The sequence below is a fragment of the Stegostoma tigrinum genome, chromosome 9 (assembly GCF_030684315.1).
Source record: "Stegostoma tigrinum isolate sSteTig4 chromosome 9, sSteTig4.hap1, whole genome shotgun sequence".
NCBI lineage: Eukaryota > Metazoa > Chordata > Chondrichthyes > Orectolobiformes > Stegostomatidae > Stegostoma > Stegostoma tigrinum.
The window spans coordinates 91,581,574-91,607,172 of NC_081362.1; the positions used below are offsets into that span (position 1 = coordinate 91,581,574).

Here is a 25,599-nt window from a genome sequence, read left to right on the forward strand (position 1 = left end):
ATTTTGAGAAAATCCCTTCCACTACAACTGTCTGTCTCCTTTTGCCCAGCCAGTTCTCTCTCCATCTAGTTAGTACACCCTGGACCCCATGCAACTTCACTTTCTCCATCAGCCTATCATGGGGAACCTTATCAAATGCCTTACTGAAGTCCATGTAAATGACATCTTCAGCCCTTCCATCATCTATCAACTTTGTCACTACCTCAGAGAATTCTATTAAGTTGGTAAGACATGACCTTCCCTGCACAAAACCATGCTGCCTATCACTAATAAGCCCATTTTCTTCCAAATGTAAATATATCCTATCCCTTAGTATCTTCTCCAGCAGCTTCCCCACCACTGACGTCAGGCTCACCGGTATCATTACCTGGTTTATCCTTGTTACCCTTCTTAAACAAAGGTACAACATTAGCAATTCTCCAGTCCTCTGGGACTTCATCCGTGCTCGAGGATGCCTCAAAGATATCTGTTAAGGCCCCAACTGTCTCTTCTCTCACTTGCCTCAGTAACCTGGGATAGATCCAATCTGGACCTGGGGACTTGTTCACCCTAATGTTTTTTGGAATACCCAACACACTTCTCCACCCCACCCATGCCAACTTGACCTAGAGTAATCAAACACCTATACCTAGCCTCACCATTCGTCATGTCCCTCTCTTCGTTGAATACTGACACAAAGTACTCATTTAAGAATCTCACTCATTTTCTCTGACTCTTCGCATAACTTCCCCCTTTTTATCCATGAGTGGGCCAATCCTTTCTCTAGTTACCCTCTTGCTCCTGATGTACGAATAAAAGGCTTTGGAATTTTCCTTAACCCTGTTTGCTAAAGAGCAAACAAATAAAAACAATAAAACAGAATATAAACATTCAGTATACAATTATTAAAATTTAAATGTTATTGATCAATACAAAATATTTTGAGTATGAAAATCTGTGCCGAAAATCCCAGCCTTTCAGTCCATGTCTGCCTCCATCTCCAGCATTGCAGATCATTTAATCATATAGTCATGTAACAGCATGCCAGATCAGACGTGCTGCAGCCAAAGAGTGCAACAATGTCATTAGATGTCAGTCCTGTTTTGAGTCTCTTATTTGTTTGAAGTCTACCCATTTTAGCTAGAGGCTGAGGGGTGATCTGAGAATAGTTTATTAAATCATGAAGGACATGAATAGCCTGAATGGCCAAGGTCTTTTCCCCAGGGTAGAGGAGTCCAAAACTAGGTTTAAGGTAAGAGAGAAAAGATTTAAAGGGGCCTAAGGGGCAAGAGTTCCATGCAGAGGGTGGTGCCCTTGTGGAATGAGCTGTTGGAGGAAGTGGTGGAGGCTGGTACAATTACAACATTTAAAAGACATCTGGAAAGGCACATGGACAGGAAATGTTTAGAGGGATATGAGCCGAATGCTGACAAATGGGACTAGATTAATTTAGGATATCTGGTCGGCATGGATGAATTGGACCAAAGGGCCCGTTTCTGTGCTGTGCGACTCTAGGACTTTAATGACCAGCAGTTTATCTTGGAATTTCATTGCCAGGACAAAACAAAAGGGAGTGAGATTTTATTTCTCATCACCTGATTCCCTATCATTGCAACCTCAGTCAGGGCCAGGATTGACATTTGGGAAACCTTGTCTTCAGATGTGCATAATCTGCCATGCGACTTTGTGTTAGTCCACCAAATATGAACCTTAAACTAGTTAAGTTATAACAGTTGTTGGGAGGTGGCAGCATAATAACTCAAATCACGAACAAAGCATTTAATTGTCTCCCTTCCTAAAGCAGGTTTATTTGCAGAACTGAACACCTCTCTGTCTTTTTGTTCTGGCTTCCATTAATAAAGATTCTGTTTATTTTCCTTCTGTATAAATGTGTTTCCTTTTTCTGCAAAATTAACCCGTAGCCAGGAATTCCCATTGTGGTGAAATATCAGCAAGGATCTTCATCAATTGTGGCTGACAGTTTTTCCACCCTCAACGCTTGCTGCACACGTGTAGCTCACTGTTCCTATAAATGGTTGAGTTTAGGTAAAAGCCTTGGATTTCCAGGTAGGGTAAAGCAGCAGCAGCCATCAGCAGTGAAAGGGGTCATTGAACATTTTCACAAGAAATGCAGTGTTTGTTTTAAATTTTAGTCTCCGTCACTCCATCAAAGAGGAATTCAACCATAAAAAGAAAAACAAAGATAATTCTGTACCTCTTTTGAACAGCTATGTTGGCTACAAACCCATTTGTACTGAGTTTTATTTTGTTAACGGTTCGTGTGGAGAGGTCAGACAAGCCGCCTTCTGCAAGAAACAGTGGACAAGGAAATCCCTGAGACTGGGTAATAGAAATGGAATGTGAACTTGGGGCAATCTCTTTACAGAGGAATATTATGAGAAAGCGGATAGACGAGCAAACTAAACTGAAAAAGATGGGACAAAAACAAAATTGCTGGAAAAACTCAGCAGACCTGGTAGCATCTGTGAATTAAAATCAGTTCACGTTTCGGGTGCGGTGACCATTCCTCCGAAAAAGATTGGCCCCTTCCCAGCTTTGTCTTTCTCCTAGTGCTTTCTTGGCCGCATGCTTAATGTTGCGCGTTGCAGCTGGAGTTGTATTTAACCAGTGACAGTGTTACCATTGCAGCCTTGTGAGGGCACTGACCTGGCAGACAATTCCAAAAATAAAGCAGCTACATACGCGAGTAAGTGTGTAGCTTATGGATTAAAAATGTCTCCATGCTCCAGACAATATAATTATTTAATTGCTGGTGATGAAATATGTTTTCCTTATGTAGTATTCCTCACTGTGATTTTTTGTGGGAAGTGGACACTGCTGCATTAGAAATTGCAAATCCCTCATTGTCTTGAGGAAATGGAGGGATTTCTCCCTAATCATTATAGTTCTTGTAACAATGGTGCTCTTTCATTTGAGCTAGGTAGTGAATTTGAAGACCCTGTCTCAGCAGTAAAGAAGAAACAGTGCCATCTGCCTCAGTCAGGCTAGTGATAGCTTACCCATGATGCCTGAAGCTCAACAGCAGCACCAAGTATTGTTGAAGTACGATTACTGACTTGTTACAGTGCAGCCTGTAGATTGTACAAACTAATGTGGCCTGGCAATTGAAGGGTAAATAGTTAGCCCAGAAAATAGCCATTGATTCAGATGAACTCCACTTGCCTGAATAGTTTGCTAGCTTCCACCCAGCAAGCTAATCAAGTTCTTTTTATCTCACTGAAAAACACTGAAAGAAAGACACGATGATGCACTCACCTTTTCATTTTTCTTTTTAATTCGCATCTGTGTTCATACAGTCATTTCCGTATTATCGTGCTTCTCTTTGTTAAAGAGGATGAGCTAGAGCAGCAACTCCGTCCATGCTAGCCTTTCAAATTTAATCCCTTCACTGTAGAAAAGTGATGAACTCTGAGTAGCACTTGCGCATTTCCTTTAAGATTGTAACTCCATAAAGTTCCAGTAGCACGTACTGATTTTGTATTGGTTCCTTGTCAATTTACTTTTCGTAGTTGTATTCAATGAGTAATACATTGCAGAAGAGGCATTTCGACCCAAGGAGTCTGCACTGATGTACTTAATTAGCCCAAAGCCTTGATGGTTATTATGTTTAAACTGCTCATTTATATACTTTTTAAGGTTGTGAGGCTCCCTGCCTCTACTGTCCTCTCAGGCACTGTATCCCCACCATCCTTTGAGTGAAAAAAACTTTGCTGAGATCCCCTCTAAACCTTTTGCCCTTCACCTTAAAACTATGCCCCTTCATAGCTGTTAACTGAATTTGAAACCAATCATTTCAGGTTGTCCAAGAACTCATTGCGCCACGTTCCCACTGTTTCCATGACCAATACTTAGCCCTAACCAACACCTGAAATTTGCTGTGTAAAAATTTGCCACATTTCTTTATAATACAACAGTGACTACATTTCAAAAGAAATGAATGAATGTAAGTTTGTCTTTCAAAAGATTTGTTTTGGAGTTGGTATTGTGTGTATTATGGATAATCTCTTCAACTGTACGAATCCTCCTCGTGCCGATATTTTATTTCCTCCGGACGATAGATTACAGCAAATTTTGTTTAAAGTAAAATGTTTTAACCTCAAATACCATGATCAACCACAGTGTCCGAGTATTTAAATAAACTATGACAGTGATGTGTGTATCACCTGCATTATGTTTCTATTACCTACCATGTGTTTTTACATTGATTTCAGGAGGTTATTTGATGTTTTTAGACATATTTTTTGAGGGATGTTGACGTCTTGGAGCTTTGATTAGTCAGAGTTTACCGAAGATATGCGCACTTCTTTGATGCCTGGAATATTTGTTAAACTGACACACTTCTGATCCCATTGGTACAGGCTAATAAAAAGTTTACTGTATTTTAAATTTTATTTTAAATAGGCACCGTCCTCTTACATCTTCACTGACAATTCATAAGGCTAATTGGAAGATGGTCATTTTCTTTTCTGTCATGGACTGAAACCTGAAAGCAGGAACTTCTTCATAGAATCCCTGCCGTGCAGAAGCAGGCCAATCAGCCCATTAAGACCACACGACCACTCTGAAGAGCATCCCACCCAGACACCCCCACCCCCGTCTCCATAACCCTGCACTCCCCATGGCCAGTACACATAACCTGCTCATCTTTGGACAGTGGGAGGAAACCGGAGCACCAAGAAGAAACCCACACAGTCGTGGGGAGAATGTGTAAGCTCCACACAGACAGTCGCCTGAAGGTGGAATCGAATCTAGGTCCCTGGCACTGAGGCAGCAGTGCTAACCACAGAGCCACCATACCTCCCCTCATTTGTAATGTAGCAATTTCTGTCAGTGTTAAAATTTCAAAGTAATTATAAATGCCAACCAGCGCAACTGCAGAATTTATTCAGAGCAGATGATGCTCAATGGACTGTGTGTTTCATTTGGCCTTACAGTAAGGGGCTTTTTGTGGTGCAGTAGTATTGTCTTTATCCCTGGACCACACGACATGAGTTCAAGTCTCATCTGCTCCAGAGGTGTGAAACCCAATCTCTGAACAGGTTGATTTAAACAAAATCACCATTTTGGCTTTTCAGGGTTTTTGTGATGAAGTGGTAGTGCCCCTACTTCTGAACCAGGAGGCCATATTTCAAGTCCTCCTGCTTCAGAGGTTTGTCATAGCATGTCTGAACAGATTGATTTAAATAACAGGAGCTGGCTTCTTATGTTCTTGTAGCACACTGATGAACCTGGGCCCTCTGGCTCAGAAGCTAAGCTCCACCTGCAGCAGGACTGAGAGATAATGAACTGGTTGATGTTTAAATAAGGGTTCTTGTAGTGCAGTTATTGCATCGCTGCCTCAGCCAAAAGACTCTGGTTCAAGGTCCACTTGCTAATGAGGTGTGACATAACACACTAGAACAGGTTGCTTTAAATAACGAAGCTGGGTACTTTCACACTGGTTTGAGGGTTGGCTTCTGGTTAGAGAAAGGATTCAGAAGGGAAGGGGAGAAACTGGTATTTGAGCTAAAGTACAAATTTACAATAAAACCCAAAGTCTCTGCTGTCAAATTTGATGCATAGATATCAGTTTTTTTTAAAAAACACCTACAACCTTGTGCTTCATTAGCTTGCCCCATGCAATGCCATAATATTTGTTTCTTATTGGTGAAATTCATGACATGCATGAGTTACTAAATCACAGAGAGGGATATGATCCTAAACTTGTTGCCCAGTTGCGTTAGTAGTTTTTAACAAAGTGTATTTCATAGGATCCTGTACCACAAAAGCATCGATACTTGGCTTACAGTTCCTGTGGTCAGCAGGGAAAATAAATCGAGGTTCTTATTTTGGACCTGTCTCTGCTGACCAATGTCATCTGTGTAGACTGGACCAGCTGGTGTTTGAGCAGTAAGCCGTCTATGCTTGGTTTACTTTCTGATGTAGTGTAGATTCTTGTTTGAAAAGGTTTTATTTGGTACATTTAAGGAAGGAAATTCTTGAACTGGACGAGGTACAGTGAAGGTTCATGATTCTGGGCAATAGATGCTGAGAGGCTGAGTAAATAGGGCCTAATTCTCTGGAGATGAAAAGAACAACAGTTAATTCCTGAAACATAAGATACATAAAGCGATCAAGGCAAAATTGTGACTGTTGTTCACTGGATCTTAAATACAGGGGCAGCCTCAGTATAAAAGGCTGATCATTTAGCACTGAGATGAGAAGGAATTACTTCATATGAATAAGGAGGAGTAAGCCATTAAGCCCCTTGAGCTTATTCTGCTGAAGAATATGATTGTGGCTGATCTGGTTGTAACCTACCGCGTTTCCACCTACCCCTGATAACCTAACAAGTGTCTAGCTATCTCTACCTTAAAAATGTTCAATGACTTTGTTTCCACCTCCAATTGAGGAACAGTTCCAAAGACTGCCAGTCCTCCAAGACAAAAATGTCTCTATCTGTTTAAATGCTGGCCCCTAATTTTTGAACAGATTTTTAAGCTTTTTAAACCTACTTCTGGATTCCCCCAGTCAAGGAAGCATCAACTTTACAATCATCCTGTCAAGATTCCTCAGGATCTTTTATATTTCAATCAAGTAGCCTCTGCTCAACTCCAGTGGATACAAGCCTAGCCTGTCCAGTATTTCCTCGGAAGACAACCCACTCATTCCAAGTATTAATCTAGTAAACCTTTTCTGAACTGCTTCAACACATTTATGTTCGTCCCTGAATAAAGTGAACAGTGCTGTGCAGAGTGTAGCATTGCCAGTGCCATGTACAACTAAAACATAATTTCCCTACTTTTTGTATTCGACTTTGTTTGTAATAAGTGATGACATTGTACTTGGTTTCCTCATTGCTTTGATCTGCATACCAACCTTTTGTGATTCATGCACAGGGTACCTAAATCCCTCTACATCTGCAATGTGTCACCATTTAGATAATATGCTTTATTCCTTCTTCCTGAAGAAGTGGATCATTTTTGCAGCGGAGAGCGGCGCAAGCCGGGCGGACATGAGGTCAGGGCAGCGAGGCAGTTGGGAAGGTAAGTGAGTGCTATTTAAATACTTACCTCAAAGCCAGTGGGTCCTTTTTGCAGTGGAGTGCTATTTAAGTAGGTGTGTTCTCAGCCTCAGGTCCTACATGGTAGGGCCTCCCTCCCACCCTCCTCCTCTAACCTAATTAAGAGTCCACAGACTCACAGCAAACACACAAGGGCTAAGGCAAGTGCCCAGTGAGTAAAGTGCGAGTGTTCGGTGAAGAGGCTCAGTGAGGAGATTACGCCACTGTTGAAGAGGGTGAAGACATGACTGCCAAGCTGATTCAGTGTGCTGCGTGCATGATGTGGGAGGTCAGGGACACTGATGATGTTTCTGGCTCCTATAGCTGTGGTAAGTGTGTACACATTCAGCTTCTGAAGGAGATTGTTGCAGCACTGAAGAAAGAACGAGAAGACCTCAGGCTCATCCGAGAGAATGAGAATTTTCTGGACAGGACCTTCAGCAAGGTCACTACACCAAGGATACCTGAAGAGAGAAGGGGGATGTCGATGACAAAGGAAGACATGAATGAAGTACAAGAGACCCCAGGGGAAGCACCTATTGTAAACAGACTGACTGTCTTGGAAACTGCCGAGACAGACAACACTGCCAGTCTGAGAGGTGGACAGGTCTGCGAGTCAAAAATTGCTGTAAAGGCAGAGGCGAGAAGTCAGACATCACGGAGGGCTATGGTAATAGGGCACTCTATTGTGCGAGGGACTGACAGGGGTTTCTGCGGCACCAGGCGAGATTTGAGGATGGTGTTGCCTTTCTGGTGCCAGGATCCAGGACGTCTCTGACAGAGGGCAGAGGATCCTCGAGGGTGAAGCTGAAGACCCAGAGGTGGTGGTGCATGTTGGCACAAATGACGTCGGGAAGAAAAGGAGGAGCATTCTATAGCGGGACTTCAGAGAACTCGGAAGAAGGCTGAAAAGCAGGACTTCCTGGGTAGTTATCTCTGGTTTGCTTCCAGTTCCTCGGGCTGGAGAGGGCAGGAACAGAGAGATAATGGACCTGGACGTGTGGCTGAGGGACTGGTGTCAGAAGCAGGGATTTAAATTCTTGGATCACCTGGGGTATGTTTTGGGGTAAGAATAAATTGTACAGGAGGGACGGTTTGCATCTTAGTAATCGGGGGACCAGCTTTCTGGCAGGCAGGTTTGCCACTGCAACACAGGTGTGTTTAAACTAAGTAGTGGGGGGGGAGGGGCCAAACTGGAAATTTAAGAATGAAGTTAAAGAGAAAGTGAGAATAAGAGAGGTTAAGAAGGTCAACAGAATCAACAGAGCAGAAAACTCTAGAAGGGATCGTACAGTATGGCCAAGTGAAATAGGGATTGATAGGAAGGGTGAGGGGAGAAACAAATAAAAAATATTTTATATATATATATATTATATATATATATGCACGAAGCATAAGAAATAAGGTGGATGAGCTTGAGGCTCAGTTAGAAGTTGGCAAGTATGATGTTGTGGGGATAACTGAGATGTGGCTTCAAGTGGACAGGGCCTGAGAAATGAATATTCAAGGCTATACTTGCTATCGAAAGGACAGACTGGTGGGCAGAGGGGGTGGGGTAGCCCTGTTGGTGAGGAATGATATTTGGCCCCTTGCGAGGCGGGACATCGAGTCGGGAGATGTAGAGTCAGCATGGATAGAGCTGAGAAATTCTAAGGGTAGAAAAACCCTAATGGGAGTTATCTACAGGCCCCCAAACAGTAGTCAGGAGGTAGGGTGCAGGTTGAATCAAGAGTTGAAATTGGCCTGTCACAAAGGTATCACTACAGTTGTTACGGGAGATTTCAACATGCGGGTAGACTGGGAGAATCAGGATGGTACTGGACCCCAAGAAAGGGAGTTTGTAGAGTGCCTCCGAGATGGATTCTTAGAACAGCTTGTACTGGAGCCTACCAGGGAGGAGGCATCTGGTGTTGTGCAATGAACTGGATTTGATCAGGGACCTCAAAGTAAAGGAGCCATTAGAAGGTGTTGACCATAATATGATAAGTTTTAATCTGCAATTTGAGAGGGAGAAGGGAGAATCGGAAGTGTCAGTATTGCAGTTGAATAAAGGGAACTATGGAGCTATGAGGGAGGAGCTGGCCAAAGCTCAGTGGTACAATACCCTCGCCGGGATGGCAGTGGAACAACAATGGCAGGTATTTCTGGATATAATGCAGAAGGTGCAGGATCAGTTCATACCAAAGAGGAAGAAAGATCCTAAGGGGAGGCAGGGACGGCCATGGCTGATGAGGGAAGTTAAGGACTGTATAAAAATAAAAGAGAAGTATAACATTGCAAAGATAAGTGGGAAGCCGGAGGACTTGGGAATCTTTTAAAGAGCAACAGCGGATAACTAAAAAGGCAGTACGCAGAGAAAAAATGAGCTATGAAGGAAAACCGGCCAAAAATATAAAGGAGGATAGTAAAAGCTTTTTTAGGTGTGTGAAAAGAAAAAAAATGGTTAAGACTAAAATTGGGCCCTTGAAGTCAGAAACAGGTGAATTTATTATGGGGAACAAGGAAATGGCAGATGAGTTGAATAGGTACTTTGGATCTGTCTTCACGAGGGAAGACACAAGCAATCTCCCAGATGTAATAGTGGCTGAAGGACCTAGGGTAATGGACGAACTGAAGGGTATTTATATTAGGCAGGAAATGGTGTTGGATAGACCGTTAGGTCTGAAGGCTGTTAAGTCCCTGGGACCTGATGGTCTGCATCCCAGGGTACTTAAAGAGGTGGCTCTAGAAATTGTGGAAGCGTTGGTAATTATTTTCCAAGGTTCTATAGATTCAGGATCAGTTCCTGTGGATTGGAGGGTGGCAAATGTTGTCCCACTTTTCAAGAAAGGAGGGAGAGAGAAAACAGGAAATTACAGACCGGTTAGCCTGATATCACTGGTGGGAAAGATGCTGGAGTCAATTATAAAAGATGAAATTACGACTCATTTGGATAGCAGTAACAGAATAGGTCAGAGTCAGCATGGATTTACGAAGGGGAAATCGTGCTTGACTAATCTTCTGGAATTTTTTGAGGATGTATCTATGAAGATGGATAAGGGAGAGCCAGTGGATGTAGTGTACCTGGACTTTCAGAAAGCCTTTGATAAAGTCCCGCATAGGAGATTGGCGAACAAAATTAAGGCACATAGTATTGGGGGCAAAATACTGAGTTGGATTGAAAATTGGCTGGCTGACAGGAAGCAAAGAGTAGTGATAAACGGGTCCCTTTCGGAATGGCAGGCAGTGACCAGTGGGGTACCACAAGGTTCGGTGCTGGGTCCGCAGCTGTTTATGACATATTAATGATATAGACGAAGGCATTATAAGTAATATTAGCAAATTTGCTGATGACACAAAGTTGGGTGGCAGTGTGAAATGTGAGGAGGATGTAATTAGAATACAGGGTGACTTGGACAGGCTAGGTGAGTGGACGGATGCATGGCAGATGCAGTTTAATGTGGATAAATGTGTGTTTATACACTTTGGTGGCAAGAACAGGAAGGCAGATCACTATCTCAATGGAGTCAAGTTAGGTAAAGGGGAAGCACAATGAGATCTAGGTGACCTTGAAAGCAAGCATGCAGGTACAGCAGGTAGTGAAGAAAGCTAATAGCATGCTGGCCTTCATCACAAGAGGAATTGAGTATAGGAGCAAAGAGGTCCTTCTGCAGCTGTACAGGGCCCTGGTGAGACCGCACCTGGAGTATTATGTGCAGTTTTGGTCTCCAAATTTGAGGAAGGACATTCTTGCTATTGAGGGTGTGCAGTGTAAGTTCACAAGGTTAATTCCCGGAATGGTGGGACTATCATATGTTGAAAGATTGGAGCGACTGGCCTTGTTTACACTTGGGTTTAGAAGGATGAGAGGGGATCTGCTTGAAACGTATAAGATTATTAAGGGATTGGACACTCTGGAGGCGGGAAGCATGTTTCTGCCAATGGGTGAGTCCAGAACCAGAGGACACAGTTTTATAATAAGGGGTAGGCCATTTAGAACAGAGTTGAGGAAAAACCTCTTCACCGAGAGAGTTGTGGATATATGGAATGCTCTGCCCCAGAAGGCAGTGGAGGCCAACTCTCTGGATACTTTCAAGAAAGAGATGGAGAGAGCTCTTAACGATAGTGGAATCAAAGTTTATGAGGATAAGGCAGGAACAGGATACAGATTATGGATGATCAGCCATGATCATATTGAATGGTGCTGCTGGCTCGAAGGGCCGGATGGCCTACTCCTGCGTCTATTGTCACTGTGTTTATGTGGTCAGCCCAGTTGAGTTTCTACTCCATGATAACTCCCAGGAAGTTGATAGTCAGGGATTCAGTGATGGTAACACCATTCACTGTCAATGGGTGGTGGTTAGATTGTCTCTTATTGGTGGTGGTCATAGCCTAGCGTTGCTGTGCACAAATGTCACTAGCCACTTGTCAGCCCAAGCCTGGATATTGTCCAGATCTTGTCGCATTTGAACATGGACTATTTCAGTATCTGACAAGTCAACGAGCGATGCCGAACGTCGTGCAGACGTCGGCGCTCATCCCCGATTCTCACGTTATGATTGGAGGGAAGGTCATTGATGAAACAGCTGGAGATAGTTGGGCTTCAGACACTGCCCTGAGGCCCCCCTGCAGTGATGTGCTGGAGCTGAGATGACTGACTTCCAACAACCTCGCCCATCTTCTTGTGTGTCAGGTATAACTCCAACCACCAGAGAGTTTGTCCCTGATGCCCATTGGTTACAGTTTTGCTCGGGTTCCTTGATGCCACACTCTCGAATACAGCCTTGATGTCAAGGGCAGTCACTCTCACCTCACCTCCTGGGATTCAGCTCTTTTGTCCATGTTTGAACCAAGGCTGTAATGAGATCAGGAGCTGAGTGGCCCTGGCAAAATCCAAACTGGACGTCACTGAGCAGTTTCTTGCTGAGCAGGTGCTGCCTTGTTAACACTGTTAGTGACACCTTCCATCACTTTACTGATGATTGAGAGTAGACTAATGGAGCAGTCATTGGCCAAGCCGGATTTGTCCTGTTTTTTTGGACATACTTGGGCAATTGTCTACATTGTCTGGTAGATACCAGTGTTGTAACTGTACTGGATAAGCTTGACTGGGGGGGGCAGCAAGTCTGGAGTGGCAAGTCTTTAGTACTGTTGCTGGAATATTGTCCGGGCCCGTAGCCTTTGCAGTATCCAGTGTCTCCAACCATTACTTGATATCATATGGAGTGAATCGAATTGGCTGAAGACTGGTATCTGTAATGCTGGAGACCACTGGAGGAAGCTGAGATGTGGCAATCAGCAGGAGACTTCCTTGCCCATCTTTAACTTCATGGGATTCAAAGTCAATGTTAAGGACTCCTAGAGCAACACCCTCCCAACTGTATACCACTGTGCCCTCACCTCTGCTTGGCCGGTCCTGCCGGTGGGACAGGACATATCCAGGGGTGGTAATGGTGATGTCTGGAACATTGTCTGTGAGGTATGATTCTGTGAATATGACTATGTCAAACTGTGGCTTAACTTGTCTGTGAGACACACTCCCAATTCTGGAAGTTGCCCCCAGATGTCAGAGAGGAGGATTTTGTTGGGTCAACAGGGCTGTTTCTACTGTTGTCTTTTCCGGTGCCTAGTTCGATGCGAGGTGATCAGTCTGATTTCTTTTTTTTAGACTTTGTAGCGATCCTTACAACTGAGTGGCTTGCTCGACCATTTCAGAAGACAGTTGAGAATCAACCACATCGCTGTGGGTCTGGAGCCACATGTATACCAGACCAGGCCAGGGTGACAGCTTTCCTTCCCTGAAGGACATTAGTGAACCAGATGGTTTTTTTTCCGACAATTGGCAATGATTTCATGGTGATCAGTCGGCTCTTAATTCCAGACTTCCACCATCTGCCATCATGGGATTTGAACCTGGGTCCCCACAACATTTGCTGGGTTTCTGGATTAATAGTCTAGCGTTGACACCACTCAACCATTGCCTACCCTTTCTTTGTGTCTTCTGAAAATTTGGCAACCTATCTTCCATCCCTTCATCCAAGTTAGTTACATAATTGTAAACAATTGAGGTCTGTTCCTGATCACAGATCACTGTGGCACATCACATGCTGAAACTTGCCAGGCTGAAAAAGACTCCCTTAAGCCAATTCTCTGATCCACATTAGCCAGCCAATCTTCTAACCATGTCAATATGCTCCCCACTCCACCATGAACATTTTTTTCCACTGTAAGCTGTGATGTGGCTCTTAAATGCAATTGATCACTCAAATGGTTGTGTCACTTTGGAATTTTCGACAGCAGATGCTCCATCATTGAATGCATTTAAAAATAGGATAACTGCATTTTTGGTGTTTCTTGAAATTGAGTGACATAAATAGGCAGAAAAATGGAAGTGAAGATTTGCCATGATAGTACTGAATGGCAGGGTAGGTTTGACTTTATAGGTTCACATGAGAATGGCCACTTGTTCAAAGACACCAGTGAATTGGTCTTTCACTGAATAATTTCAAGTAATAAGAACACCACCTCCTTGTCCTCTCCATCTGAGCCAACCGTATTCCCCCTTTACTGGCAAATTCACAAATGCAGGCTTTCTGGCAAAGGTGTTGCAGGGTGATAATTTTGAGTGAAAATCTTATGTAGATTCTTCCTCTTCACCACTCACAAAGTACCCCCCCACCTCAGAATGATGAGTTGAATAGTTGTATTCCTACCTCATTCCTGGTAATAACTGTGGGCTTGTCACAGAGCTGCCGTTAAACCAGGGTCACTCAAGTCTGTATGGCTCAGATTCACATGCACTGGTGCGTTTAATTAATGATGTATGCCAGTGAGAACTTAACAACTCTCTCAGAAGCAAGAAGAGCACCGGTGTGGAATTGGAATTTCTATACCTGCAAATTAGCAAGCTGCTGAAAGTGCACAAAATAGTTATCTGGAATGAGCTATCAATGGATATAGTAGAGATCTTTCCTAAGCTGTCGGCTCACGTTCTTGTAAGTTTTAGTACACCTGGAATCTGAAGTGTTGCTGCCAACTGTGGACTAATCTTGATATTTGAGCAGAAGAAATGCAGTGCTTGCATTGAGAAGAGCTAGATTGTTGTCCTCTGCAACAACCCGTTCAAGTATGTTCATATTGTTCAACCAGATATAGAGCACTAGGTTTGAAATGCTTCACAAAAGAGTGAATCAGTGCACCTTCTGATTTTGTAGGATGAAAATTTAAGAGTAGTGGCTGATTTTATTTCTTTGATGTGTCAAATTTTCCACTCCAATAATGACCTGTCATTTCATTGTCCTTGAATCTTTACTGCAGAATTTTCATTATATACAATTACAGATGTAACTAAGAACCAACTCAGACATTGATTCGAACCGTTAGATTCTAGGAAACAAGATTTATGCATTTTTTAAAAAAATCAAATATTTTTCATATTTCCCATTATAAGGTAAAAGAGTACTTTACATATAAAGCTTTCCATATACCGCACTCCTGCATCAACGCACTTCGTTTAAAATGTATGCTTGCTTTTTCTGATATGTGTCACTGGTTCAGCCTGAACTGGAGGATTGTTAACAGTTCTGGGGTGGTGCTTGTTGGGAAGTATGTGAAGGCATCAAAGAGTGTGCAGAAAAGATTACAAGAATGATCTCAGTGAAGAGGAACTTCCAATACATAGATATTGGAGATGTTGGAAATGTCTTCCTTGGGGAAGAGAATCTCGATGAGGAGACTTGATGGAGGTGCCCAGAAACATGGGTCTCGACACAGAGGTTAAGAACTATTCTTCCCACTAGTGGAAGAACCAAGAACTAGAAGATAGAAATTTTAGGCAATTGGCCAAAGGAGTAATGGCAACAGGAAAACTTCCCCACAGTGTATGGTTATGGTCTAGACTACACGTTCTGAAAGTGCGTTGGAAACAGCTTCAATCAAGGCTTTCAAGAGGGAGGTAGGATTAATATCTGAAAAAGAAGGATGTGTCGGACCACATGGAAAAGGCTGAGGAGTAGCGCTCGGTGAATTGCTCTTTGACAGACATGGCAAAATATGTGGCTTCCTGTGCTGTAACTATTCAATGATTCTGAGCCTGGCACTGATTTGCTTGTCATTCCTCTGTCATTTCTACTCTTGCATTGATGTCCTTTTTTTTAAGCTTTATTGCCTTGGTTATTGCTTGCAGTACTCCATTTAAGGGGAGGGGTTGCACTTCTGGTCATTTCACTGGATTAATAATCCAAGCGACTGCTCTGTAGTCAAGCGTTCAAATTGCACCTCAGCACCTGGTAGAATTTAAAATAAAATTGGTAAAATCTAGAATATAAAACTGAGCTTCTGCACTGGTGACCATGGAGCTATCATTGATTGTTGTAATGATCCATCTGGTTTGCAGCATCCCTTTAGAGAAGGGAGATTGTCACCCTTGCTGTAGTCTGGCCTACATATGATTGCAGATTCATGGTGATGCGATTGCCTGTAGCAAGCATGTCTGTTCAAGAGCAAACACAGTGCAGGAGAAATTCAGCACATCTGGCAGCATCTCAACTGGGCTCTGAAGACGAGCCGCCATGGACATGAACTGCTAACTGTTTCTCTCTGCACAGATGCTGTTAAACCTGCTGAGTCCCTCAGCATTCTTTGTGTTTGTTTTCGATTTACAACAAATGCAGCACATTCTATAGAGACTTTTAAACGACACTTGGATAGGCACATGAAGGATAAAATGCAGGGTAGATTGATCTTAGGAAGATGGTAGGTCAGCACAGCAGCGTGGGCTGAAGGGCCTGTACTGTTCTATGTTTACTTCAACTCCAGAGCACAATTTCTGTAAGGGATGCCTCCTGGCTCAGTTTAGCTTTTATTTTTTATTCATCTGCTGAATATGGGCCTCACTGGCTAGGCCAGCAATTGCAGGCAACCCTTAGTTGCCTTTGAGAAAGTAATTATGAACTACCTCCTTGATCACTGCAGACAGGGCTAGCTGCTGGGGCCCCAATTCTTCATAATTTATCTTGTGTTTAGGAGGTGCCAATCGAGCAGTTCAATCTATATAAGCTCTGAGATGACCTATCCACTGTTGAGTAGGATTTTCTTTTTTCTGCTTTTTTATTTCTGTCTTCCTATCCCTTTTCACCAAATGATTTCAACCACAGTCTGAAATAAGACCAGCGTAGCCAAAGAAGGTACATGAGTATCAATTGAAAATCATTGCAAGGAGCTCAGAAGTCACCAGGGTTTTTCCTGTTTTGGTCCTTTCCTGCCTGTTTTTCATTCAGATTTGATTGCCCAACCTGTAATCATCCCCCATTAGTTGCTGCACATTTTGTCCCATGGCGTAACAGTCAAGGATACCTTGTAATCAAGCAGGACAGCATCTTCCGTGTTTTGTTCGTCTGCTTAGTGGAGTCTTGAACAGGAAATAAAGAAGAAATGGGGTTTGTACATGACACCAAGTTCAACAATTTCCTTGAAGCTGCTCCACCACAGTCTATTCATGTGAATTGGGAGTTTCTTCTGTATCAGCACCAAAATTAAAGTGGTGGAGTGCAAGAAATTGGCCCAATCTAGAGGCTAGTTCATTTGTTAGAGTGTTACCATTAGAAGAATGTTTGCTTGGCTCAGTTGGTGGTTTTGTTCATCTGACCTGGAGGGATATGCTTATGGATCCTGTTCCAGTCCTTGAATTTATAATCCAGATGACACGTTGCCTTTGCTTGGCCTCACTCCTGGATACCTTGCCACATGGCCCAACTGCCCGACCTACACAATCTTGCTATTGGTCGCCCAACAAATTCAACGTATCTTTACAGATTTCTAATCATGTTTCTACCTGGTTTCCAGACTGCCACTAAACATTGAGCACCAACAAATTCATCCCCAGGCGGCAAAACTTTCCCCCACCGCTTAGAAGGCAGCATGCCTCTTAACTCAGTGATTCTTGACTGTCAAAACAAATAGGTTTTTATTTCTTGCCCTTCACCAATCTCCTAACTTTTTTCATGTAACAAATAAAAGTGTTCAAAGGAAATGGAAAAAATGTGCACTTTTTAAAGTAGCTGTGCAATTCGTTTTTATTCCAGTTGTTATTCCCAGAGATTAATTTTTAATCCTGGAACTCCAAGACAGTCAGATGGGCTCACAACCCAAATTCCAACATGTGGGTGAAGTCATGTTGTATTTTTGAAGGTACTGTTGCCAGGGCTGCAGTGAAGTCGTCAGTTCAGGTTTTTCTGCATTTTTTTTTGTTTTGCAGTTTACAGTACTGGTGCTCTCAGATTTGCAAGTCTACCTGGTTATCTCAAGTGATTTCATTGCACCATGATAATCTGGGAGGTGCTTTTTGAGGGACTGAATGTCTTGCACTTAAATTACACCTGACCATCTCACAGACGAGGAGAGAATAAAATTGAAAGTGGGTCATAACACTTTTCAGTTAGAATTATAATTCTGTTCAAAACGAGCCATTGATGGTGAGGCTCAATTTCTGTGAAGTGGGATACAGATTTCTAGTATCTTTCATTGCTTGTATTTGGATTTGCTGTTTCAACACCTTATTTAATGGAGGGATAGTATAATACTGATGACAGGCTGGAGGAGTCTGTGCCAAAACGCACTTTCTACGATTGCCACGTTTAAATATTTAGCCTCGGTGGGTAAAGTTCTTGTGAATTTCAATTGTTATGATTGTAACCTGCCCATAAATGGTATGTTTCTATTTTTTTAAAATTTACCAGGCCAAAGAGAAGGTTTAGGTATTGTTCCTTCCTCACACTGGGTGCATACAGCCAACGCAACTAATTCTCAACTACACCAAATGCTTATTAGGATTCAGGGAGCAAGTTCAAAGATCTGTTGATCATTCAGTTACTTTTCTCCAAATAGAATCAAGGTGCCAAGCCATCATTTAATGGAACGATATCTTTAAGCTTGTGAAGGTAGCTTGAGTTTTCATGCCCATGTCACCCAAACGTTGAATTCTTGCACTAAGCTCGCAATTGTGTTAAATATTTTTGGTCATTTTTAAAGCTTTTCTATTCTGGATGTTCCTTGAAGATTTTCCTTCTGAGTCATTTAGTGACCATTTTATTTTCAATTCTCAACAACTTTTCATCATTAACACCCTGATCAGATAAAATACTCCTTCCCTCCTGTACAAACTCTTCATGATTTTTAAACAATCCCTGATTTAATCTGCTGACAGTTTGTTTATAAATTCAAGTGCAAATCTGCCTTCACCTGACATTCGTGTACACATTTGAATTCTAAAGAGTGACTAGATAGCTATTCTGAATGGGATAAGCAGAAAAAGCTAGACATATGCAAGATCGGTTAGAAGCTGTGGAGAATAAAAACAGTTGGTGTTTCGGGTGGATGACCTTTTGTAGGAATGACCTTCAGCATTAACTCCAGTTTTCTTTCCGTTGCTGCTGAATATTCCCAGCATTTTTTACTTTTATTTCCAATTTCCAGCTTCTGCAGTATTTTGCTCCTCCATGAGAAGTGGGATATTTGATATTCTTCTCCTCTCTCTCAATCCAGGAGAGCAATTCTAATACATCTGTTTCATGTCCTGTCTCAAATTCCCTACCAACAGATTGTTAATATTTGATTTTGTGGTATAATTCATTGGTGGCTTTTATCATTTAAAAGGTAAGAAGGGTATGCATTTATGACAATATGACTAGTTAAAGTTGTTGCATTTAACTCTGCTGGGAACTTTGGAAGAAGTCATACCATCAAACAATATGGATCCTTTGAGCACTGAAGGTCAAAAAAGTACATGTTTATATCCTGCATTGTCTTCTAAAATACTTTCCATAAGCTTGTTTGAAGATCTTTCAAACAATGTACAAAAACATACAGCACTTCTCAATGAACATCGTTCCAAGAATGAAATTACATAAGTATAGTTACTTGTTAAAAAATTCCTGTTTATTGTGCTGAAATGCAATAGCCATATGAGAAATATCATTGTAGTTGTTTTCCCATTTTATTGGGAAATCACTTGTGGTTAAACACTGGTTTATTGGGAGCTTTTCTTTCAAATAAAACGTATAAATGAAACTACATGGAAAATGCCAGCCTGACCTCCTACCTGAAAGTACCACTTCCAAGGGTAGAATCTGAAATATGATTCTCTATCTCATCTCCAGTGGAATCCTTATAAAGCGCAGAAGAGCTACTTCTACGTGTTGATAAATATCGCCAGAATTTTAAGGACTCCCAGTGGAGCTTGCAATTAATGCTATTCACACAGTTTTTTATCCATTCAAAAATTGAGTCTCATAACATGTTTAGATCCACTAGTAATTCCACATATGTTAACAGTTAAACATGTTCTTATGGATTAGAGAACTTTGTTTAGTGATGCTTTCTTCTGGAACCGAGTAATGAACAGCAATTCTTTTCGGTCAAGATACAAGGCCAAGCCTTGTAGTTGAGTAGAATTCCAGAGGATAGTAGATAAATTAGCGATCAGTGCTATTGTGACAGCAAGCAGTTTATATTTTCGCAACTTGCTAGAAGGAAACATTTCACTTCAAATCACTCGGTGACGAAAACTCTTCCTCCCATAACTTTACCCCTTGCTATCAAAAAATGCTATTGTATCTGGAAGAGCTACTGCTGTAATATTAAAGCCTGTTGCTGTTTATTTTGTTCTGCATTCCAGATGAAGAAGCAGTTGGGTGACAATGAATCCATTACACAGGATGTGGTGGGCAATGCCCACATCGAGAACTATGCCTATAAGATGTTTCTGTATGCAGATACTGAAGATCGTGCAGGAAGATTTCACAAGTGAGTCAACCAATATGTTATCTTAAAAAGAAAAATTTTAATACAACATTGCATAGTAGGTGGTGCAATATGCAATCTGCGCCAGCTGCGGCCTTTCTTTCAAGACTTGTAAAGTCACTGCTCATAAGTAACGTACATAGCCACAGAAGTTGGAAGAAATAAGTAGTTTCAAGTTTGTCGTTATGTGGGGAAAAAGGATAGTTTCTTTGATCAGTCTGCTGATGATCTAAACAATTGATGATCAATGTTTAGTCGTCTCTCTGTCAGAGACATGCAAATAACAAGGAGGAGATATCTGGAATTCTCAAAGATTTGATCACGTGCATGCAAAACCAGTTTGTATCATTATCGAGAATAGCATATCTATGAATTTAAGCATATTGCAGGAATTTCAGTCACTCATAAAGCCACATGATAAGATATGCCATCTGAACATAGTCTCCCAGGGAGAATAGTGTCACGAGGAAAGCAGTTGTATCTTGAGCTCAATGGACCTTAATGAGAAGAGATGATTTTCTGAGAGCAAAGTAAAAGGCCTAAAGAGTTGTTTGTTTTCATTTTGCGTTGCACTTTTGAGAGAACCTGATTCTGCCTCCATGTTTCCAATAGTTCCTGGGAGCCCCACACGAGCTGTTGGTCCAAACAGTGGATTGGCAAATGAATAACTGGTCAAAGTGGTCAAACTTCTATCAGCAATGACGTGGAGATAGAAATAGGAATCAGCTCTGTACATGTTCTCCCTTCACTGTCCATGTACTGACTTGGTTGAGTTTTTGAGGAGTTGACAAAAATGATCGATGAGGGTAGGGCAGTGGATGTTGCCTACATGGACTTCAGTAAAGCCTCTGACAAGGGCCCTCATGGCAGACTGATACAGAAGGTAAAGTCACACAGGGTCAGAGGTGGGCTTGCGAGATGGATTTTAAAAAAACTGGCTTGGTCATACAAGGTCATTGGGGTCATTTAAGAGACTGCTGGACATGCGTATGGTCACAGAAATTTGAGGGTGCATACATGAGGATCAATGGTCGGCACAACATCGTGGGCTGAAGGGCCTGTTCTGTGCTGTACTGTTCTATGTTCTAAGACAGAGGATAGTGGTGGAAGAATGCATTTCTGAATGGACAGCTGTGACTTGCAGTGTTTCTCATGCATTTTGGAAGGTCTAATCTTGATTAAAAAAATATACAGTAAATGACAGAACCCAAGTACACTGAAAATTGCAATGCAAGTGAAGAAGGTAGTCAACAAGGCATATGGCATGCTTTCCTTCATCGACCAGGGTATTGAGTTTAAAAATTGGCAGGTAATGTTGCAGCTTTATAAAACCTTAGGTAGGCTGCATTTGGAATATTTTCTTCAATTCTGGTTGTCACACTACCAGAAGGATGTGGTGGCTTTGGAGAGAGTACAGAAAAGTTTTATCAGGATGTTGCCTGGTGTGGAGAGCATTAGCTATAAGGAGAGGTTGGAGAAACTTGGATCATTCTCCCTGGAACAGCAGAGATTGAGAGGTGACCTGGTAGAGGTCTACAAGATTATGAAGGGCATGGACAGATTGGACAGTCAGAAGCTTTTTCCCAGGGTAGAACAGTCACTTACTTCAGGCCATAGGTTTAAGGCGTAAGGGGCAAGGTTTAAAGATGATGTACGAGGCAAGTTTTTTACACAGAGGGTGATGGTGCTTGAAACTCCTACCAGGGGAGGTATTAGAACAGATACAATAGTGACTTTTAAAAGGCATAGAACATTACAGCACAGTACAGGCCCTTCGGCCCTCGATGTTGTGCCGACCTGTCATACCGATCTGAAGCCCATCTAACCTACACTATTCCATGTATGTCCATATGCTCATCCAATGACGACTTAAATGTGCCTAAAGTTGGCAAATCTACAACCATTGCAGACAAAGCATTCCATTCCCTTACTACTCTGAGTGAAGAAATTACCTCTGACATCTGTCCGATATCTTTCACCCCTCAATTTAAAGCTATCAATCTTGACAAATACATGAATAGGATGGAAATAGAGGGATACGGTCCCCGGAAGGCTTTTAGTTGTGATGGGCAGCATGTCGATGCAGACTTAGAGGGCCAAAGGGCCGGTTCCAGTGCTGTAATTTTCTTTCTTCTTTGCTGTTTGTCCCTTCGCAATGTTAAAGCCAAGTTTGAGAACTTGGAGTTTGGGCCAATTAAATGCCACACCGCTACAGTAGTACTTCATTCTGTGATGATATTTGCACCACCAACATTAACAATGATTACTAACATGTTTACAGGCTATTCTAATGCGATTGATTTTTGGAGAGAGGAAGGATTGATATTGCTCATTGCTGCACGTAAAGCACTTTGGACATTTGATTGTGGGGCATACCAGTATTAGTCCAGTAAAACTAGACTTCTGTCTTAAGTTTAGATTTTTAGAGGAAAACAGTAAAATACTAACTGAATCAACTTGTGCACCTTTAATTTCTGATGCTGTCCTCTGTGTAGTTGATAGAGTGAAAATGACTATTTGCACTTATGCAAAGTATCACCCAAAGTGCTTCATGTGGAAGAGAGAATAAAAGTGCATGCTTGAGCCATGTTGAGGGCTGGAAACATGTAGCATAGGTGGGTATTGACACGGTATTAACATTGGAAGGGAAAACAGAAGCAGAGTGAAGTTAGTGAGAGAATTCCGGAGAAAGGGTCAAGGTAGCCAAGCCATCTGCCATCTTGGTGAAAGTGGCACAGGAAGATACAAAAAAGGCAAGTAATGGCAAATAGGAGTATGTTTCTGGGAAAATTGAGTCCAGCATGGCCTTTGGCAAGAATGAAGATTTAGTTGGTGGGCTGTTGCTTAGAAATGGGGAGATGCATTGACGGAACAAATTGTTTACAGCAAGGAATCCCAGTTAATGAGCACAGTCCACATTTTTATTAGCAAAATGTGTTCCTTGGCTCTTTTAACCTGCTGTAACTAAAACCAGGTTTCTAAATTTTAAGTTAATTTACAGACTTTTTTATGGCTTCTAGTAAAATTCAAAGGGGAGGAAGGAGAAAAATGTTTTTTATTGTTGCTTGGAGAGTGTGAATTCTAGAGTGTATAAATTAATGAGAGGCATTGAAAAAGAAAAGTGTTCACTTAGTTATGGCCTTCCCACAGGGTTTAGATTCCCGTCAGGGTTCCCAGAAAAAGCCTTTGAAACAGTTTTCAGTTCTGGTGTTTTTAGAAGCTTTAACAAGGTCTCCAATTAACTAGCTGTGCAAAATAAGCTTGCGTGCTTGCTTTCATCTAAAAAATGTGAACCATAATTCATACTCTGAACTTCTAGCACCAAGCTGATATAAATGCAGAGACGCTTAACAAAAGATTTAATGTTAGTATTTAAAAATTATAGAGTATTTTCATAGAGTAAATGAGAAAAAAAATCTGTTTCCAATGGCACAAGGTTTGGTAACGAGCGAGGACAAATTTAAGATAACTTGCAAAAAAACCAGAGAGTCAATGTGAATTTCATTTTACATGCAAATTGTTATGATCTGGAATGCACAGCCCGAAACAATGGTGGAAGATTTAATCAGAGATAATAGGAACTGCAGATGCTGGAGAATCCGAGATAATAAGGTGAGGAGCTGGATGAACACAGCAGGCCAAGCAGCATCTTAGGAGCAGGAAGGCTGACGTTTCGGGCCTAGACCCTTCAATGTCAGCCTTCCTGCTCCTAAGATGCTGCTTGGCCTGCTGTGTTCATCCAGCTCCACACCATGTTATCTAGAAGATTCAATTCCCTTTAAAAGTCAGTATTAAATACACACTGGAAAATGAAATGTTTAGAGCAATCAAGGTAGGACTGACACACCGGGCCTGATTGGATTGTTCTTTCAAAGATCCAGCACAAGCACGATGGGCTGAACATTTGCTGCCTCCACTGTAAGATTCTATTTATCTGTGAAGGGCAGATGAATGTAAGCAAGGAGTTACAGTGACCTGTGACCTACCTCTGAAGCTACAGCAGGATGCAAATTAAACAGTACCCATCATTCACACCCCACTTCACTGCACATTGTTATGCACAATGTCAAAATATGTATGGAGTGCATGCGACCACCAGTTCAATGTAGGTGCACTTTTAGAGGGTGCCACATCGAAAAAGATTACGGATTTTCTCGCAGTATGTTCCTGATCTAAGTTGAGAAGTAAACCACAGCAAACACTAAAAAAACTTCCTGCCCAAGTCTGATGCAACTGAGAGAGTTTTTGAGTGGCTGTAGCAGCCTGAAGCCAAATGAACTGTTTGCTTTTAGGGATCATGAGAATAAAACTATGTAGATCATAGAATCCCTACAGTGTGGAAACAGGCCATTCGGCCCAACAAGTCCACACTGCCCCTCTGAAGAGCATCCCAGCTGGACCTATTCCCCTAATTTCCCATGCCTAACCCACCTAACCTGAACATCCCTAGGCACTACGGGCAATTTAGCATGGCCAATCCATCTAGCCTGCACATCTTTCGACTGTGGGAGGAAACTGGAGCACCCAGAGGAAACCCATGCAGACATGGGGAGAATGTGTAAACTCCTTACAAAAATGTAATACATCTATCTCTTTCCATGCACACTGTTATTGTGTTAACTTGTTTAAAATAACCAGTCAACAGTAATATAAATGTTCCAATATTCAACTCCTTATTATCACCTTACATGGTATGTGTGCTGAAAGTGAAAACCCTATCCAAGTGAAGTCCTTCTTTTATATTTCATTTTGACCAGATGAAAGGAAACACAGGACAACTGGGTATTTGTTTGAAACTCATGAAGTTAGAAAGCAACGGAGATAGAGCTGGAGAGTGGGCCGAGCAGGGTAGCTCTTTTGGGAGCTGGTACCGACACAATGGGTCGAATGGCCTCGTGCTGTAAAATTCTATAATTCATAAAAATCCTTCAGTAACTATATTTAAGAGTTTTTTCTTTAACCTTTTTGTTAGCTTTTGATAATTTAAAAATTTTTTTTGCCTTTCTTTTAGCAATGACAGAAATCTGAAAGAGAAAAATACAATATTTAGCAGGTCTGACAGTATCTGTGGAAAGAGAAAGGGATTTGACATTTTGAATCAAATATGACTTCTTTAGATTTCTAGAAAAGAATCATCAGAGCGACAACATGGAAACAAACCCTTCAGTCCAAGTCAACCACATCAATCACATTCCCAAATTAAACCAGACCCACTTGCCTGCATTGGTCCATATCCCTCCCATTCATGTTCTTATCCAAATGTCTTTTACATGTTCCAGCTGCAGATGCATCCACCACTTCCTCTGACAGCCCACTCCACACAGGAACACACTGCGTAAAAAAACAGCCCCTTGTGTCCCCCTTAAAGCTTTCTTCTCTCACCCCATAAATATGCCCCCAGTCCTGAACTCGCCCACCCCCGGGAAAAGACCCCCACCATTCACCTCATCCATGACCTCTGATTCCACAATCCTCTAAGTTCACCCCTCAACCTCCTATGCCCCAGTGAAAAAAGTCCCAGCCTATCATATTTCACTCAAAGCATTCCTTGTTCAAGGGTAACGGTGTAAGGATTTTTCTTTAATTCTGTCATGGGATGGGGGCATCGCAGGTTAGGCAACATTTATTACCTATCCCTAATTGCCCAGAGGGCAGTTCAGAGTCAGCCACATTGCCATCCTTCCCTGGTCCAGACCAACAGCAGTTTCCTTCCCCAAAGGACATTAGTGAACCAGATGGGTTTTTCCCCGACGATCGACAATGCATTCACGGTCTTCGTT

The 25,599-nt window shown here is 42.0% G+C and overlaps 1 protein-coding gene across 2 annotated transcripts in view; it reads left to right on the top strand.

Annotated features, from left to right (window-relative positions):
• vta1 (vesicle (multivesicular body) trafficking 1) overlaps positions 1–25,599 on the top strand; it is a 179,984-nt gene that overhangs the window by 68,673 nt on the left and 85,712 nt on the right. For both annotated transcript variants that reach the window (XM_059648753.1, XM_059648754.1), the window contains one exon: positions 19,695–19,822. In XM_059648753.1, the coding sequence (XP_059504736.1) occupies positions 19,695–19,822 (128 nt within the window). The remainder of the gene's footprint in view (positions 1–19,694; positions 19,823–25,599) is intronic.